The 19,873-nt window shown below is 42.9% G+C and overlaps 2 protein-coding genes across 3 annotated transcripts; one reads left to right on the top strand and one right to left on the bottom strand.

Moving 5' to 3' along the window:
- Positions 1 to 4,149, bottom strand: hmgb1a (high mobility group box 1a). Of its 2 annotated transcripts, none has more exons than XM_080550093.1 (5): positions 4,101 to 4,149; positions 1,441 to 1,602; positions 835 to 980; positions 430 to 604; positions 1 to 268 (listed from the first exon to the last, which is right to left on the bottom strand). In XM_080550093.1, the coding sequence occupies exons 2-5, from the start codon at positions 1,585 to 1,587 to the stop codon at positions 122 to 124; spliced, it is 615 nt and encodes a 204-aa protein (XP_080406219.1). In that variant the 5' UTR covers positions 1,588 to 1,602; positions 4,101 to 4,149; the 3' UTR covers positions 1 to 121. The 2 variants fall into 2 exon arrangements, with proteins under 2 accessions (XP_080406219.1, XP_080406218.1); XM_080550092.1 differs by lacking the exon at positions 4,101 to 4,149 and adding an exon at positions 2,633 to 2,674.
- Positions 4,150 to 6,286: 2,137 nt separating this feature from the next.
- On the top strand, positions 6,287 to 17,624 carry uspl1 (ubiquitin specific peptidase like 1). Its single transcript, XM_080549580.1, has 9 exons — positions 6,287 to 6,405; positions 7,154 to 7,329; positions 7,877 to 7,999; positions 10,969 to 12,001; positions 12,542 to 12,652; positions 12,937 to 13,066; positions 14,843 to 14,968; positions 15,170 to 15,330; positions 15,585 to 17,624. The coding sequence occupies exons 2-9, from the start codon at positions 7,198 to 7,200 to the stop codon at positions 17,222 to 17,224; spliced, it is 3,456 nt and encodes a 1,151-aa protein (XP_080405706.1). The 5' UTR covers positions 6,287 to 6,405; positions 7,154 to 7,197; the 3' UTR covers positions 17,225 to 17,624.
- The last annotated feature ends 2,249 nt before the right edge of the window (positions 17,625 to 19,873 follow it).

The raw sequence follows: 19,873 nt of genomic DNA, 5'->3' as shown, positions 1-19,873 counted from the left end.
GCCTTATTTTTTTGGGTAGTTTTTTTTTTTTTTTTACTAACTTTTTAGCTTTTAATAAGTGAAGTGTGTACAGGGGGGTTTGATGCTTTATAAACAAATTAAGCTTTACATGTAACAGAATCTACTCGTCATCATCGTCATCATCGTCGTCATCTTCGTCGTCATCATCATCATCATCGTCGGCTTCCTTCTTCTTCTCCACCTTGGCGGTGGCTTTTGCTGGCACGACGACAGCCACCTTGCCCTTGGCACGGTATGCTGCAATGTCCTGTGATGGGGGAAGGAAAGAATGGATTCAGAATAGTTGGTATTAAAGAGCAAAACACTAACCAAATCAACGGTGGAGTACCAGCTGTTGCTTTGAGTTTAATGCACTGAACAAAACTTGTTTCCATGCTGAGGATTTCATTAAATGACTGCATTGTTTACCTTCTCGTACTTCTCCTTCAGCTTGGCAGCCTTCTTCTCGTAGGGCTGCTTGTCCTCAGCACAGGTCTTGTTCCACATTTCTCCCAGTTTCTTGGCTATGTCACCAATGCCAAGGCCAGGAGTCTCACCTTTGACCTTACCGCGGAAGTCTGCACAGAAGACGAAGAAAGCCGAACTGGACCAGAAGGGGTGGAAAGAAGTTAGTATCAAGTATTGGTAGTTTGTGTTTTAAATCCACAATCCAAAAAGTCTATTGGATCCCAGATAACTGTTTTCCTATATTTTACTCTTAAAAATATTTAGCAGCTCTAACCCTTAGACCACCTGTTGCTTTACAGATACAGATACAATTAAATACTTGAGTAAGGGTTTCTGGGTGATTAGTTCTTGACAGGCAGTACTCACGGTGGCCTCTTGGGGGCATTGGGGTCCTTAAACCTCTTCTTCTTCTCCCCCTTGGGTGGGATGTAGTCCTTCATCTCCCCCTCATAGCGCACCTTGTCCAACTTGGCCAGGTCCTCAAACTTACCCTTCTCTTTGGCCGACATGGTCTGAAAGAATACAGAAACACAATATAGTGCACAGAGACTAAAATGTAGAAGATACTGTACTTACTGTACTTTACTTGCAGTAAAGAATCATTACCCATGCATCACCAAGGTAGGTGCTACATGGTGGTGGCAGAGGGTGCTCTCCACTTCATAATATGATTTGATATTATATATTTGACATGATCTATGTTACGCAAAATCATCATCATAATGTAATTGACATTACCAAGAGAGAACTTTTGGAGAATTGTGTGGGTGTGGGTGGGTTTTATATTAATAATAATAATAATAATTACAACTTTATTTTATATAGCGCCTTTCAAAAACCCAAGGACGCTGTACAAGGGGATGAAACGGACAGACAAAACAGAAACAAACAAAGCAAAAACTAAAACAATGACTAGGGGCCAAATGCCTTGGAGAGGCAGAGATTAAAACTCCCATGTGTTATTCTTCATACCTTCCACCGCTCAGAGCATTTCTTGGAAAATTCAGAGAAATTGACAGAAGCCTCCGGGTGTTTCTTCTTATGTTCCCCCCGGCACGTCTGGACGAAGTAGGCATAGGAGGACATCTTCCCCCTCGGCTTTGTTGGATCTTTTCCCATCTTGGAATCGTTTATCTAAACGTTAGAAATTAAAACATCAGTCAAATTATAATACCATAATGTTTGGGTTATCTGACTACCAAATGTGCCAAATTGTAGCAGCATCACAAACACTTAACTGCAAAATCCATATGAGATTTGTAGAATAATCGTGTGGTTGACTTGTGGTCATTCTCTCCAATCTCAGCCACTTAACTGTGCAGCTCGTAAATAGTTGCTGTTGGCCTCATTCTTAGTAGACTGATTTTAATTTAATTTTGAAAACACTCTTGTTGCTCAAAGATGGATACATTTGAACTTGTGGTCAAGGCAATTTGTTGCATCTTCTGAACCTAAAATGTGTTTTTACCATGGGATGAATACATATGCAATCAGAACGTCTACCATTATTAATTCACTATAAGATTGTTATACCCCTCTCTCTCTCTCTCACTGAACTCAGAAAGGTTTCCTTCCCTCCTCCTTTGGTTATTGGCACCAGAACATTAAACGTAACTCTGCGAATAAACACGTCCGGTTCTGGAGTGTCTGGTAGAAAATAACCTCTAAAAAAACACCCCCTGTGGAACATTAATCGACAATCTGGATTGTGCCCTTTACCGAAATGCAGCTGTTTCTGGTAAAAATCTAAATAATTCTCTTCACATTTTTACGCAAAAACGTTGTAATGTAGGCCTGTTACATTATATGTATGAGGAATTCTTTTATGTGATCATTGTGGTTTCACTGAAGGAAAGTTGTCATTCTTGAAAGAATCCTCCTTCAAAGTTTGTGAAGTTCTAGTACAGAACTTTTATTTTTTTTACCAAAAAAATGTAACATGGACCACTATGTTAAAAGATTTTATATTTTGCACAATCCGAAAAACTCAAATTGGAATTAAATGATAACTGCTGTTGTACCCACTAAACGCTTCTGTGTATTAATGTCTTTACAAAAACTTTGACATTTACTCTAAAATATACATTTCTCTGAAAATGAATAAAACACGGTAAAATGTTTACGAATGACTCTCAAAACGTAATATTATCAATACATATCATACAAAAAAATTGTTCAAAACTGGGGGTAAATCTCTCATGTCCCCTGTTGTAAGTCTGGTAGCTGTGTGTGGCTGTCTCTGTGTGCAGACCGAAGCAGCAATGGCGCATCATAGGCTCTGGCTGAGGGAAAAGGAGGTCAACAACGACGGCAATATTTCTTCTTCCATTTTGTGAGAAAGCCTTCTTCATGAAAGAAAGTCCCTCTCAAATGTCTCCACCCGCCTTCCAGTTGGCTTTTTTAATAGACAAATATGTTCACAAAGTCCGCGATCTTGACAAAAAAATTCCCCCGGTAGATTCCCATTGCACTATCCGCCGTCTATAGCAACACACGGGGTCTCTGTGTCTATGAGCGGGCTGCATTGAGTATGGCTGAGCTCGGAATGGCCGCTTGTCTTCATCCACTCACACAGGGAGGCTGGCTGTGTTCGAAATGGCATACTAGCATACTGCATACTAGCATACTCAATGAGTATGCGATTCTCTCATATTCAAATCTCGCATACTCTACAGTGTGAACGCACTGCATACTCAAAATCTACGTCATATCTAGTATGAGTAGTATGCTAGTATGCCATTCCGAACACAGCCCCATGGCTCCTTCTCTGTGTGTGGCATGGCCATTACACTGCACGCCATAGAGGACAGAGCGACCGCGATACCACCTCTTTTCAATTGGCGATTTCGACCCTTTATTGGCGTCGGGAAAATGTGAAAATACACTCGTTGCAACAAGGAAAGACAGGACTGTCGTTTACAATCGTTACATTTGACAGTTATACAACGGTTTGATGAGAAAACCCGGTTTGAAAAAGTTGAACCGAACTGCGCTTCTATCATATATGGCTGCATCAGAGACCGTGTGTCCTGCGCGAGTACAGTCAGCCATTACAGTAACCAAGCGCTTCACATTCTGAGGTACATTTTCCCTGAGGTAATTCTGAGGTAATTTGAGGGAACATATCAATGACACTACACAGATTATAAGAGGATATTTATTTTTAGCCATTTACGATATTTTCATATTTATTTTCCGTGTTCCCACGGTGTTCTGTTTGTTTTCATGGCAGGCATCCTAGCCTCGAAATCGTGTCAGGCTAAACTGTCCGCTTTACATTTACACATTTTTAACACGATTAATACATAACATTTCCCCCTAACCGTGCAACATAGACATGACATTAATATACAAAATAATTTCCATTTAAAGAAAATGTCATTTAAGATTCTTCGAAGATGTTATATTGTTTTCCGCTTTTTTTTTTTCCACAGCCCAGCTAATACTCACTGCTTAGCTAGCTAATTCAATTGCTGGGTTTTTTTTGACGTTTTGTATGGATTAAAAATCGGAACATTGTCGACAAGCGTGTATTTAAATGTGGTTATTATATTTCTACCGTACTCGTGAAATGTCTTATGTTATTTCTATCCTTAAACTCCACTTTAAATGTGTCTGTTTGTGATACTTACCAAAAGAGACTGGGCGCTGTATCTCAATGCACTGTCTGCGATGGCTGTGTGTGGGAGCTGTCTGTGGCGATACGCAGTGTGTCTTCAGCCCAGTACCATTACTCTCGGTGGAGCTCGCACCCCATTGGCTACCGCCAAGTGTAGCGTTTATCTGATTGGACAGAAGCTTTTCATTGTCCTAATGTCAGACGAAGTGCCATTGGCTGTCTTTTGTGAAACGTCACTGTAGTTTTTTATTGGCGCGGTAATATGAAAACATGTTGCTGTGCTGAGCTTCAGGCGCGCTGCTGCTAGATAGTATAGTGTGTTTGCCATAGTATTGCATTTTTGAATTACTTTTCAAATTATTAGTCGTTTATATATTATAGATGATGACATTTCAGTAGGAAAAATGAAAGTGTTCGATGAACCTCTCGGTAGGATGATAGACAAAGTATAAGGAATGTTTAGATAATTTGACAATAATTCATCACCCAATCAATGATTATAGCATATAGTATGCTACACAGCTATGCAGATCAATTAGGCCTACTGTCTGTTCAGTCTGTTCAGTCTGTTCTGTCTGTTCTGTCTGTTCTGTCTGTTCAGTCCACAAAGCATTGAGTGTTGTTCAGGTTAATAGCCTCATGATTTTCAAATATAACAAGTAGTAATGTAGTAAAGTAGTAATGTTTCTAACACTTTTTAACAATGCATATGCAATGCAATGCAATGCAATATGCAATATGCAATATGCAATATGCATTATGGAATGCAATTATGCAATGCAATATGCAAATATGCAATATGCAATGCAATGCAATGCAATGTCCCATTGGTCTAAACAATCAATTGTAGGCTTATTCCATTGTCTCACCAATAGGTTTTAATCTCTTGATACAAAATTGGGACATTTCACACATCATGGTACAAACTGTACAATTATAAAAAGCAAGGCTATTTATATTTTGTCTTATTTATTTTGTCTCCTCTAAGCCAAACTTACAAACCCATGTGCGCTCTCGCTGTCAAGCAGCCAGCATCCGACGGAGTTGCACACTTTCTTTTTGAATGGCAATGCTGTCCCCTTACATGACCCGTTTGGCACTCAATTCAAAGATAACATAATCTTTAATGTACTGTAGGCTATTATCTAGATTCTAGGCTAAATGTGATGTTTTAGTTTTGTTTCAAAGATGCTGACATGCATCATTGCAACATTGCATGCATCATTGCATGCATCATTGCATGCATCATTGCATGATTCATTGCATGCATCATTGCATGCATCATTGCAACATTGCATTGCAACATTGCATTGCATTGCAACATTGTTTAGGCTACACGTCTGCACCCGCATCAGACGATCTAACTTTGCCACTAAGAAAATGACGACAAAGATGTCTGTCAAAACATATCCAAAAACACAACAGCCAAAACATTGAGGTCCTCTTACCGATTTCCCTGGTCTTTCTTGTCAAATAGATTTGATCACAGTGAGACTAAATGACGGTCAGGTTAATAAAGTTAACAATCATAAGCCAATCATAATAATTATACACTTCTGTTTTTGCTATTAGACCTGAAATTAAAAAATGAAAGTCTTTACAGTTTTTTTTGCCATGACACTTAGACACTCCAACACAAGCATAATGGCAAAGGGGCAAACAAGGGCAAATACACACCCCATCACTGATGTCAATTACATCTGTCGTTTCTGCGTTTCAGCTTTGGGCAATTAGACAAGAAGGGGGGGGGGGGGGGGTATTGTTCTTCTATTTATAGTAGGATGGGGGCGTGTACATCCAACCCCAGCCTCGTTCCTCCCCAAAGCCCCCACTCACTCACATTAATCACTCACAAAATCCCGTTTTTTTTTTGCTAGAGGGCCAAATCCAAAATACCTGTAACTTTAAAAACCCCGGGATTTTTGGGAGGGACCTGGAGGCTAAATGTTTCCTAAAAGGTCCCTAGAAGTCAAATAAATCATCAAACCGTTAGCCAGAGAGTGGTCACGGAATGTTGGTTTTGGACCCTCTAGTCTAGACTAGAGTAGACCATTGGTACACAATAACGTGCAGTACACCCGCGTGGCCAGGAGGGGGCAGTAAGCCTACACACAAAGTGTTTCTCATTCGAGCGGAAGGTGAAGCTCAATGCACAACCGGTGGCGGTAACGGAAGTAGAACGTTTCGTTCACGAAAAACCCCAACACATGAACACATGGAGGTACACAGGCGCCCGGCAGGAGTTGACAAATGAAATGACTTGTGATAGATCTCTGCGGTTATTGATCAACTCTTCACCGAATACGCTCTTTACCGAGGTAAGTAGTTAAAGGTTGATTTAAACCGTTATCCCACAATGTGTAGACTTGCAGGTTCCCTGGCTGCACCGTCTTGCCATTCAGTTCATTGATGACATAAGCGTTAGATCTGGATAACGTTATTAATAATAGCTATATCTCAAGGTAAGTGCAAACAATGGCCATGTAGTGTATAATCCACATTTTATGTTAAACACCTATTTTCACAACCACACATACAATGATTAGGGTATGATTGCTAATGTCGTCCCCAGTCATAGTAAACGTAGCGAGCCTAGCTCACTACTACAGAGCTGTCAGATGCTGCCTGGCCACTAGGGGCGCACGTGATCGTGTCCCGCAGATGCGCTTAACGCTGCAGACAGAACTGCTGTGAACACAGATGACCTTATCACCTACTCTGTGTTACAGAGGCACATCGTGACGTTAGAATTATAAGGTTCTATCTCCATTTTTGGTCAAAATTGAGTTTTTTTTTTTTTACATAATCTGATCCATTAGGTGTTTATTAATGCCTGTGTGGTGTTATTTTTAAAATGTTGACATTTTTGAGTTAGTAATTCATTCATAAAATACAAAGGTTCCATCTCACAAAACATAATGGAATGTAAAAACTTTGACGCTCAATATCTCTGAACTGCCCTAAACGGAGATAGAACCTTATCATTCTAAGCTCACAACATGTATGTTATACATGTGAATTTGTATCAACGTTGTGCCTCGGCTCACTAATGTGTTATTCGTTCAGTTCCCCTCATCAGCGCATGGGGATGTGAACCGGGTCGCTGTGACATGGTCCTATTTGGCGAATGGAACCGGACAGCAGCATTGCACCACACGAAGATCTCCAATGATTTTCCAATGAGTGGCGAAGGCACTGGTTTGGGGGCTTCGGCCCCGGCGATGGCGGGGTATTTGGGAAAAGTTAGTTGAACTCAAGTATTTTCCTCTCTCTACTGTCCCCTGTGCAAAGCTCTTTGGGTGTCCGAAATACTGTTTGATACGCAGTATCCTGTTGAATCCTATACAAATTCAACGAGAGGAACAAAAACGGAACTCTTTGGTATCTAAAAGGCGAAAGTTTTTTTTGTGTAGTTAAGATGCTGAGGAGGTTACTGATACAATGCACAACCTATAGAAAAACAATTACATCAAATTCTCAAACTCAAATTGAATATGTTAATCAAGTCAGACCAAATAAATTGCTGCTCAACAATTCATGTAATGTAAAGAAATTGTTTCATGTGAAGCTGTGTTCTGTCCATATTGTGCATGATCAGCTCTTCATCTTGTTTCACAACTGCATCTTAGAGTTCACTAATACTCTGATACTCTGAAGAACCGAGTGATACTCAATGATACTGAAATTATCCTGTGTCTTTCAGAGGTCTCTTAGGTGAGCCGGTTGCCCTCCACTCTGTCGCTCTTAGATTTATAACCGTGCCTTGCCTTGAATCGTTTCTACCCCCAGATTCAAGAGAGGGCAGCGTCATTTGAAAATTGTCCCTGGTGTGCAGCCAAGGGCCTTACCTGTGCCCTGCGCACCTATCGCATCAACTTCCAGGAGTCCATCACCCTCTGCACAAGCCCACAGGTCAGTACCTCTACTGCAGTCACACTTCACACACACAAGTTGAGTAAACACAACTTCAACAAATCACAGTTACTGTCTGCCAGTCTAAACTACCAGGTAGGTACTACCACAGGCTAGGGAGGGGTTCAAATTATGCATTGGTTCCTTGGGGAATGTTTTCAAGATAGTGGGCTAGACCAGTATTGACACTCTAGAGTAGGGTTGGGTGGGTATACCGCGTTTTTTGAAAATAGCAGCAGTATTTGTCCATACTGTCATAAATTGCTATATATGATGAACACTCTTAAGGCGTTTGACCAGCACCACTGTCTGTGTGGTTGAAGATGCTAATGCATCTTGTTAGCAATGCGCAAGCTGAACCCCTGGAAAAAAAAAGCTGAATCAGCTAGAGATGCTCCGATCAGGGTTTTTGGTGCCGATCACTGGAATCAGTGATCGGCCGATCCGATATCACCGATCACAGTGTCGAAAATGGCAATTGAAGCATTCTATTTATTGTGTAGCATTATTTATGTTTTTAATTATTCTTAACACCATTGACATTGTATATTAAGTATTCAAATGAAATTAGGAGATGAGAAAGTATCATGAATTGACAACCATCTGCAGTGTTTCCTCCAGGAATTTTTACCATGGTGGCGGGTAGTGCTGACTTTTTCGCGTGCACGCGCATGAAACGCGCACGCGCGCTCAAAACAACGACGTCATTTCAGCCAAAACTCGAAAATAAAATGTTTTCCTGTAAATTAAAAACAAGGGTAGTCCGTCCGTCCGTCCCTCTCTGGAATGGAATGGAATGGACTTTATTTGTCATTGCTACAGTACAGGTACCAGACAACGAAATGGTCCATTAAATAAAATGACATGGTTCAAATGTTCACGCCGGCAGTCCGGCTCTCACACATACTGGCAGCGTCCCGGTCTGACTTAGCTCTCGTTTGTGCACGGCTTTCTTTCTTTCCTTCCTTCCTTCCTTCCTTTATGTGAAGTGGCCGGTCCCGGGCACAGCTGCCTCGCATCCGCTCAACGAGCCCGGCGGTTCGCGGATGCGGGACAGCTGTGTGAGCGGATCGCTCCATCTCTCATCTTGATGAAGATGAATGATCTTTATTGTCATTGTAACAGGTACAACGTAATTTAAATGAGGAATCACAAAACAGTTTTGCAAGCGCGTCGCTTCGCGCTTGTGGGTGTGTCTAGCGCTGTGAAGGTCTGAAAAGCGGCCTAAATCTTTTTTTTTTTTTTTGGGTTGAGAAATCTGCATGGTGGCGGAGGAAATTCCATCGTGGCGGACCGCCACGATGAAATGCATGTAGAGGAAACACTGATCTGTTTTATTGAATTCACAACCACCTGTAGCTTACTTCAGGAAAAACAAATAAAATGTGAAGATAAAAATCATAATAAATAAAATGTACACTGTCACATCAAATGTGCAACATTCCACTCGAATGAGAGGAACTAGGGGCTCTTAGAGAACTTGGAGCTTATACTGTAACTGTAGCTTTCCTGAGGAACAATAAACATACCCAAACTAAACTGCAACATAAACAGGCTAGAGCCAAATATAAAATACTGTTTCAAGTCAGTCAGTTTCAAGTCATATTTAGGAGGAGATAAGACAGCAAGTCAGCAATAATCAATAAAACAAAAAAACAAAACATTGCACCTAAGGAGATTTCAGACTCAAACCTTACTTCTGATTAAGCAGCATCACTGGCAGATTAGCCTTGAGAAATACAAGCATCTCAGCGTTTTTGGCACTCAGCCTGTTCCTCTTATCATCTAAAATATGTCCTGCTATGCTGAAAAGTCGCTCGCTATCTACACTTGTGCAAGGTGCACAGAGGAAGACCTAAAACTCGCCCGCTAATAGTTGTTGTTGCTATGGGCCTTAGCCTAGCTTAGTGACTTCCTGCTCGCGGGGTCACATGACGTTGCTGAACACTACCTACACTACGCTCGTGAAGTCGCGCTGGAACTCTGACCAGCACCCGTGGAACGCCTCTCGTCCAATCAAAGCACTCGGTCCCTTTATGACGTCGAGTCCAGTGTGCGCTTCGGCGCTCTCGGAGCGAATCGACGAACGCAGCAAATGCCGTATGATATTCGTGGTATTGAAAGACCTTGCGTGCGTTCCTCCGCGAGGAATTTCTTTTGAGCAGACATTACAAACTGCATATTTGTTGTCTCTTTCCGACACTGTGTAATATTGCCAGACTGGCGACGCCATTTCTCTATGTAAACTGATCGGCCGTGTTTGATCGGCCGTTTTGAGAACTCCAATCAAAACCGATCAAGGCCATATCGGCCGATATCGATCGGCGCCGATCAGATCGGAGCATCTCTAGAATCAGCGGGTTGCATCAGACACATCACTATAGAGAAGCGAGCAGAATCAGAGATCCGTTACGTGCCCTGCTGAAGCCTGAAAAAGTAAACATGCTTGTGTTTCTGGCAAAAAAAATAGAATAGGCTTGAAGTATAGCCTAATGTTGCGATTTGTAGGATACATTTTTATGCCCATTTTCATTAAATTCAGCTGTTTTCATTATTTATTGTTATTTTGTTATCAAATAATAAGCCTACTGGATGCTATACGCAGTGCCTTTAATTTATTTCTACTGGATTGTAGCCCATAGATCTTTATATTTGTAGCTTTTATGTTAATGTTGTTAACGTTTGCTATTCTGTTTTTGATGATGTTCACAGAATAAAACTGGAACATGCATCACATTTTTGTTGTGTGTAAAGAATGATACAGTCCTGATACCATAAACCGTGGTTAAATTTGGGGACAGTTTAACAATGACAAAAACATATTTTTGATAGCGATATTTTTGACAACCCAGTACTCCAGAGGTCTAAAAGCAAATGAGTAATGCAAGTCTTTGTTACTCAGCTATTACTGTGTTTATGGTGTGGCGGGTGTTCCCTGCTAACTGTCCTTCTCCCTCCTCTCCTCTCAGTGCCTGTTCCCCTTGGTCAGCCGGCCATTGGAGGATGTCTTGGCCAGCCTCGTCCCCGCTGACTCTCAAACCGGGGGCAAGAGGAAGAACCCCTGTGGGCGGGAGATAGAGGACTCACTACTCTCAACTAAGCGCCTGCGATCCGAGGAGGCAGAAGAGACCATCGAGGCAGTTCCTCCCCCAGGGGCAGAGCTTCCTGCTCCGGAGCCCGGTGCTCTTCCAGCCGAGGTTGTGGCTGCTACAGCGGAGGAGCCGCCTGCCTCAGCGGAGATGTCCCATGCCCTAGCGGAGATGTCCCATGCCCTGGAGGCTGTTCCTCTCCTAGAGGCTGTTCCTCTCCTAGAGGTTGCTTCTCTACCAGCGGTTGCTTCAAAGGAGAAGCTGCCCGTCTCTGAGAAGGAGTTGCCCGCCCCAGAGTTTCCTGACGCAGAGGCTATTCCTCTCCCAGAGAAGGAAGTGCTTGCTATGGAGGATTTGTCTCCTATAGGGGAGAATGAGAGTCTGCCTCCCATGACGTGGGAGGAGGAAGATCTGCCTGCTATGGAAGAGGTTGAAGAGGTGAAGCTTATTCAAGAGGCCCTGAGCCGGCCCTGCAGCGTGGACCTTAGTCAGTGTCGAGTGGAGGACGACCTGGAAGGAAGCGCCGCAGAAGACGAAGCAGATTCCACCGATAACCAGGAAGTGACATCAGTAGTAGAGCCCCTCGTAACGAACCAGAAAGATCGACGGAAAGGCCAGAAAATCACAGACCAACAGGAAACAACAACAGCAGAGACTAAACAGGACCCTAAAACAGGACTTTTAGCCTCCGGGTTAATAACAGGGGAGCTTGTCCCTGTTCCACCTCACCTGTTCTGGAGGAATGAAAGTAGCCTGTGCTGGCTCAACACTCTACTGGTGTTCCTGGTGAAGTGTCAGACCCTGAGACGGACCCGACCCAGGGACCAGCCCAAAAGGTCTGCCATCTGGGATCTGTGTGAGGGTTATGACCGGGCCTGTGCCCTGATCACACAGCACCAGCAGACTGGGAAAGGTGGGTGTGGCCCATGTACATGAGTATTCATCCCTGGACTCATAATCTGTTATTAAAAGTAATACCAATACCGGTAGAGGCACCTAATTCCCATATGCAACACCATATTCTGCGTTCAACTTATTTGTTGAAAATATGTTTGCATTTGAGCTAATTTTGTGTCAGATACTTATTGAGTCGAAACCTTTCGGCTTTTCATTTTATATTATTAGTTGTTTGTTTTTTAATGACAATATAGGGTATTTTTTGTAGATCAGTGACCAAAACATCTAGTTGAAAGTCAGGTTGTAACACAACAAAATGTGGAAGACGTCCACGTCCATGGGAACTGTTTCTGTAAGAATTAGACCGTATTGTCCTAGTAAAAATACATGTTTGATTTGTTTATTTAAACGGATCCCCATTAGTCATCACCATAGTGAGGACTATTCTTCCTGGGGTCCACCATGTTTTGATTAATGTATTCCTAAAAACATCACATGCAATTAATTCACAGTGATGAATGTTTGACATAATATCAATGTGTTTCTTTCTGAGCAGACGGTGTAGTCAGTGTTCCGTCCGAGGTGTTGCAGAGGGTGATGACGGAGCTGGATGGCCACAGGATGGCCGTCTTCAATCTGCTGCAGCCTAAACTGCGATGCAAACTGGGTAAGGATCACTTGCTCATAGATGTGGAATTGCAGTGTATTCTCATATAGGTCAAATAAATACACTGTAAATGGCGTTGTGTAATGAAATGGACCTCACTTAACTGCAAATCTCCCATGCACTCACTTACTCATCAGTCTTGACAGTTAGTGATCACCGTAAAAAGTTAACACAATGAAATATAAAGGAATTTCAAACAATTGCAATTGGAATTCCAAATTAATTAATGGACTAATTTCACCGTTGACCTCACCCTGACCTCAGTGTTGTGTTGTGTCCTCCAGGTCAGAATGAAACACCAGTGTTCGCCATGCCCCTCCTCCTGAAGGAGGACTCTTGGGCAGGGCCTCTCTTCGATCTGACTTATGAGTGGGAGTTTGAGTGCACCAGATGTAAACACTCCACCAACTTCAAGTAAGTAGTAGTACTCATTACATTAAAATCATATGACATCCAGTGTTTCCCCTACCATTGCCTTGGGGGGGCGGGCCGCCCCCCAAACGGAACCACCCGCCCCCCCAAGAAAGAGGAATTATTACGGACGTACACAAACATCTGAGAAGCAGGCTAAAATATCAGCGTTTTTTAAACGCACCCAACCCGAATCTGGTGAGTGGCAAGCCCATAGGCTCGTTGGTAACATTAGTCCGCCAGTAGTCTCGCATAGCCAGACCTATCTCCACACTTCGGTTCGCACTGTGGCGCGCTGGAGAATAATACAGTTTATGAGCATAATATAGTTTTTGCCGGGTGAGATGTCTGCAGAAGGAAAGTAAGCAAGTTGAAACGTTAGCAAATATAATTGCTGAGTGTTCTAACAGAGAACGTTGGTTAAAATTGGTCGTTTGTGACTATAATTCCATGGTGTAAATAGTCAAAGAACTAGCAAGCTAGCTAGCTAGCTCAGAGGTGATGAGATGAGCTAGTCTGCTGCACACTTGCCAGCTAAAGAGCTAACTGGATGCACTTTATTATTTTACTTAAAGTAGCCATACAATCTTTCTTATTCTGCTAGAATTGGGCTTTATGGTAATACCATAATGGCATGTTTACAGTACATGGACAGTGGATTGAAGCATTGGAAATGTCTGTTTTTTATAGTTGGACATGATTTTTTTTCAGGTGAGAGAGTAATGTCAAAATGACATTATCTGACTGCATTGCCCACAGCAATCCAAAATTAAATTATAATTATGTTATAAATTGATATGGATCAATTTATACCTCTTATTAGATTAGAAATACTCTGGTTGTTATGTTTGCCTTTTGGTTGACAGCAAAAGAGGGAGAGGAGGATAGAGAGAAGGAGAGAGAGCAGGATGGTGTCGGCACACCAGAGAGAGAGAGCAAGAACCAGGTGAGAAAGTGGACAGGTAGTCAAGACCACATAAGTAAGTAGCCTTGAGAACCGATGGTTCTGGAGCCTAATGGCCCATAGGGCAGGAGCCTATCTCCTGTTTCCATAGCGTGAGGCGGCTTAATGTACAGGTACACCCCTGGACATGACGCTGGTATGAGGCAGCTTGGGGGGGGGGGGTCCATGCCACGGTCCATGCCACCCCCCCAAGGCAGCAAACCTAGGGGAAACACTGACATCTTTATGGAGTTGTTTTGGCTACCAATGAATTACAAAAAATTACATACATATGACATTACTTTTTACTCACTTTTTTTTTTTTGCCCACAATTGGGGAATTCCTTGGTTTTTATGACCTAAGTCACAAGATTAATTTCATTAGTGAATAAAATGGTAGGCCTGATATGTCTTAATTTGAATCCCGTCGTTGAAATTGACGGATGGTAGCTACGTTTGATAACCTGGCCTGTAATGCCATTCCTCATCATGAGGCAGACCGCTGTAGTAGGAAAGGTGCTGAAAAGAGGAAGTGTCCACAAGCTGTTCTGTAGCTGGAAGAACACCTCGTCTTTTGCCTTGAGGATCTGTTTAAAGAGAGGAGAGTAATCAATTTAGAAAATTAATCATGAAAGTAAACAAACATTTACTCACGGAATTCCCAACATTTTGGATGGTCTTTAAGAAACATGACCCTAGACACACTGCCAATCTCCCATACCTTGAAAACCTTTAGATTAGGATGCCAATCCTCATCCTGGAGGGGTGCGGTGTGCAGGTTCTGTGTGAATAGGGTGTTGTATACAGTAAAAGACTAATTATGTTTTTCTTTCCAGACGTAAAACGACGCTCCCTACCTTCACCAAGATTATATCTGATTGGCACCCACTCAACGCAGCTCAAAAAGCAAAATGTAGCAAGTGCTACTACAACAAGAATCAGAGGATGATGGTCCTGGAGAGGTGAGGGATTAGCCTCTTACTTTCCTTCCCAGGGTGAAACTCAATAGTCTGAGGTGGCTTCCCTCCCATGTCGTCTCTCTCTTTCATCAATAGTCATCTGAACAACACTGTTATATTGAACCAGTGTTCCAGTTGATGTTCTACTGTTTTTGGTCATTACAGTATACCGATGATAATATAAGCTTTGTTTATTTTCTCCAGGGTGTGTCCGGTGTTCGCGCTGCACTTTGTGGAAGGGCTGCCTGATAATGATATTAGCATCTACTCCTTCAGCTTCCAGGGGAAACATTACTCAGTCACCACTGTCATACAGTACGATCAGCAACTTAAGCACTTCGTCACCTGGGTCCGCCAACCTGACGGTTAGTGTTTCGACTTGTTTTTAAACCGATGGGTAGGCGTTTTCAAACAGGTCTGGGGGCATGTCAACGTAAGACTTTGTAGTGAGCATGGATCGTATGTTATATATTCTGAGGACAATGTTTTTTTTGGTCTTTTTAGAATATACTGATTGATATACTGATTCAATAGAACATAAAACTGACCATTTTCATGTCCATTCTATTTCTGGTAGTTGTACTGTTGTTTAAACATTTCTGTTTCATACCCTTTTCAGGATCATGGCTCGAATTTGATGACCTGAAACACCCAAAGCGTTTCATACACAGTCATTTGGCCGTCCCTGCTAAAGACATCCATGTCGTCTTTTGGGAGATGGAAACAGATGGGGAGAATACCAAAACATGCTCTTCCTCTCAAAGCCTGTCTGAAAAAGACTTAACTGATCCCCCTGCACCTGTCCAACTGTCAGACCAATCACACCTCTCTTTCCCCATCCCCCATGACGACACTGGCATCATAGAGGCGTTAACAGTGTCTGATACAGAACATGACCCGGACGCGTCCATTCATTCCACCACACTGCTTGAAACCTTCGAGGGCCTCTCGCACCATGACATTGTTACACTCACTTTGGTGGAGGTCAAAGTTGACTCTATGGGGAGGCCCTTGGACGACAACACCCCTGCTCCTGAAAACGGCATTGTCCCTGAAATAGCCAGTGAGTTTGCCTCTAAAATGTCAATGTCCCCTGAATCTACCAATGATTTGCCCGCTGATTCCACACCCAAGGCTGCTTCTTTAAAAACCCCAAAACCCAGGAGAGGCAGAAGCAGAGCCACAATAAAAGCCATAGACCCAGCCCTCCCAGTGTCCCCTAAGCCTTCCAGGAAATCCCCAACTCGCTGTTTTCCAGTAAAACCTGATCTCCCTCCTGCGCTTGATCCAAACACCCGCCGGTCCTACCTACTCAACCGACACGCCGCTCAGTCCAGCACCTCTACACCCACTTCCAACAGTAGGCCTCCCCCCTCCAACCGCTCCACACCTAACCCACTGTGGTCACCACCACGCCCTAGGTATGCCAATCCCAGAGCTGACCTCAGGAAAGAGGATAACAAGGCACTACCAGTGAAACCTGCGGAGATGTTCCGAGGGTTCCCTGCTAAGAGCACGAACAGCCCTACTCAATCAAAGACCTCCCCTCCCACCCAGGCTCCCACTCAAAGGATTGCCCAGGTACTCCATCAAAGTACTGTCTCAAAGAAGCTGCAACCTGCTGCTTTTATCCCAAGGAACCCCCCTCTTAACACTTCAGCAGTGTCTATGAAATCACCCCCACATGGAGTTACGGAGCTCCCTAAAACCACCTCCTCCAAGAAACACAGCAGCCACTCCTCAAAGGTTCCGCCCGGACTCAGTGAAACTGAAGCCCTCAGGTACAAGCTCTTATCACAACTCAAGGCCAAGAAGAAGAAACTTCAGAAGCTGAACCAGATGTTGGGGTCCACCCCCAAACCAGACAGCACTGAACTGGGTTCCCCATACTCTGTTAGCTCCAGTACCACTGTCTACGACAGCCCAGCTTACGACGAGTTCTTTGCCGACCTTCTGTCACCTGCAACAACTGCCAGCAACTTATCACCTGACAGCACTGGCTTCCTGGAGATGCTGACCAATGGGCAAGAAGGTGGCGGAGACCTCACTTATGGGGGCAATGCTATCAGGGAATCATCCCACATGAACTCTGTGAACCCACAACCGGCCAAGCATGTTGCAGGAGTGTCACAGCCTGCTATAGACGGCCCAGTAATGACCACTGACAACAAGTTCCTGGATGAGTTTATCTCCGGGTCGACCATTCAGCAGACTGCCATGGAGACTGACGCTCTTGGTGAACTCAACATGTACTTTTAGGCTCTGAAGGGATATGTAGAATGATCTTACACTACTCAAATCCCAACTATTAACAGTTAGTGGTGGTGGGGGGGGGGGGGGATGCAAAACGGACCCTTTTCAACCAGACGGTGCATATCCAGTGTTGAGTTGAATACTGACTCCTGGCCCACGGATGCATGATGTTAATTGGGTACCTGTGTTGGTGTCCAGCAAGATCCCTATAGTTTGAACCCTGTGGGTCATCGTTGGGTTAATGTAGAAAGTTGTTTATACTGAAATGTTCTGATTATGTTTGCCTTTTTTTTATGTCTGAATTACTTGAAAGCCTGAAGTCCAGGATAAAGCTAGGTTTGTTGTCATGTTTGTTTGAACTCTTGAATGTATTTGTTTTAATACAGAGTGAGACAACAAAATCTGATTTGTGTAGTTGTAATAAAAGATAATGGTTTATTTACGTTGATGTCATACTTTCTTCTTGTTCACTCCGGTCTGGTGAAAAGGCATATTGTCAATTCTCAAATCGTGCAAATTGACCAAAAAGTTTATTTCTTAAAAAAGAAGAAAAAAATGTTTTCTGTTTTCTTTCGTATTACAAAAGTGTAAGTGTTGGAGAACCCACTCAATATAACAAACAGCAGTTTTAGGATCAATAAATACTTAGCCTATAATATATTGTGAATTGGATTCACTGTATCGTCTGCTGTCCTGCTTCATAGACTACTGGGTTAGTGATGCATGGCTTTTTGGCTTGTAAACAAACTTACCTTTTAGGAAGTGTTCAAAAGCAAGGACTGTGATCATCTAATTATGTGTAGTTATGTGTTTTTAGCATGTTGATGTTCTATCAGCATGTGTTGATGTGCTAAACTTGTTAGTACATAGCAATGTTTTCTTAGCTTATTCAGAGCGATTTTCTCCAATTCTCTGTTTGAGGTACCAACATTCAAATGAGCATATCTTATTCAACTATTTTCAGATTTCATTGTATGACACAACATTTGAAAGTTAACAATCTGCACTGTCATAATCTGTAAAATGACATTGCCCTACTTGGGGACTTTTTCACCAGACCCTGTCACATTTGCTCAGGATGGGAGTGAGCAACAGGGCACCAGTCATTTAGGCATGATGCCGTGTTCTTTTTCTGCACTGGAACAATGGTGGATGACTTGAAGCAGGGGGGACTATTCCCGTGGAAAGGAAGAGGTTGAATATGTCCGTAAACATACCAGCTGCACCGCGCACGCTTTGATCACCCGGCCTGGAATACTGCTTAACGTTAATTGCAGTTAAGAGGTAATGAAATTATAGGTGTCATCCAGTGGCGGACTCGAGCTGTTTGAAGGGCAGGGGCGGAAATGAAAAAAGGGCACCTACTGCACAACATGGGACCCCATCAGTGCACATGGTCAAGTTTAGACCATTGGAGGGGCAGCCAATAGGGCACATCCTCTAATTTTGCCACTCAAAAGGGCACTTTAGTGTGATGTTTTTCAACTGTGGGGGCACATGGTCAAGTTTAGACCATTGGAGGGGCACCAATAGGGCACGTCCTCTCATTTTCGCCCATTAAATAGGGCATTTTTTTTGCCACTCAAAAGGGCACTTAAGAGAGACGATTTTCAACCGTGGGGGCACCAGGAGGGGCCACAGCACACACAGGCGTTCTGAGTGTGGAATTACGCCACCTAGTGGCTAAGCAGCGAAACATCATTGGCAGTTCAACTTCGCACTCACCTGTTCAATGTGTAGGCTAGGAGCAGGCTAGTAAGTCTCTTCAAATATGCTTTGTTCAATCGTTTTGTGATCGATCGCAGTCTGGTACGATATTAGTTACATTAGAGGATATACTGTTACCAGTACGCTATAATTTGATTTAGGTTTACATGTTCTCCGTACTAAATCTTACTGGAATACTATTCCGATTAGGCAATTTAGTGCGTAGTTTTCTTTTTATTCAGTGACCTAGCAGTAGGCATTGTATCGCATCCAAATGCCTGGAGAAACAAAAGACAGCGGTTATCCCTACAAAAGATGTCATTCCCATACCGGGAGTCGAACCCGGGCCGCCTGGGTGAAAACCAGGAATCCTAACCGCTAGACCATATGGGACACTGGTGGATCTGACATAGTAATGTGTTTATATACAGACATATTAACACATTGTCATTTAAAAGTATACATTTATGTTTTAATGTTACCTGGGTTAAATTACATGCTCACACATCGATATACACACATAAAATGCTACATTGGAAAAACGATAATTATTGTAATTCGGGAAATGCAAAACGGATCAATATTTGATCAAATAGAACAACACCGTGGTCAACAATCCACATGAGGAAGTTTACCAAAGTGGTCATCCAATTTTTACAGGAACTCCCCAAAAGCGATTGATTGAACTTGCATCCATATGTGACATTGTATCAACATTCATGTTGCGATTAGCATTCTCATCAGAGAGCGACAGTAACTGTACATCTGGGGAACTTCCTCATCACGTGGTAAGTTAAGTAACCTCTGGACTCGCCGTCCAAACAGGCAGGGCTTTCTACTACGAGCACAGCCTGGGACTGGAGCAGTCACACGACAACAAGACAAAACCGAAGACGAAATGTAACTAAAACGAATTATATTATTAACGCATTTCCCCTGTGTAAAGAT

Source organism: Nansenia antarctica (genome assembly GCF_963989245.1).
Source record: "Nansenia antarctica genome assembly, chromosome: 20".
NCBI classification, from domain to species: domain Eukaryota; kingdom Metazoa; phylum Chordata; class Actinopteri; order Argentiniformes; family Microstomatidae; genus Nansenia; species Nansenia antarctica.
Note: the sequence above shows the minus strand (reverse complement) of the source record. Positions and strands in the feature narration are given on the sequence as shown.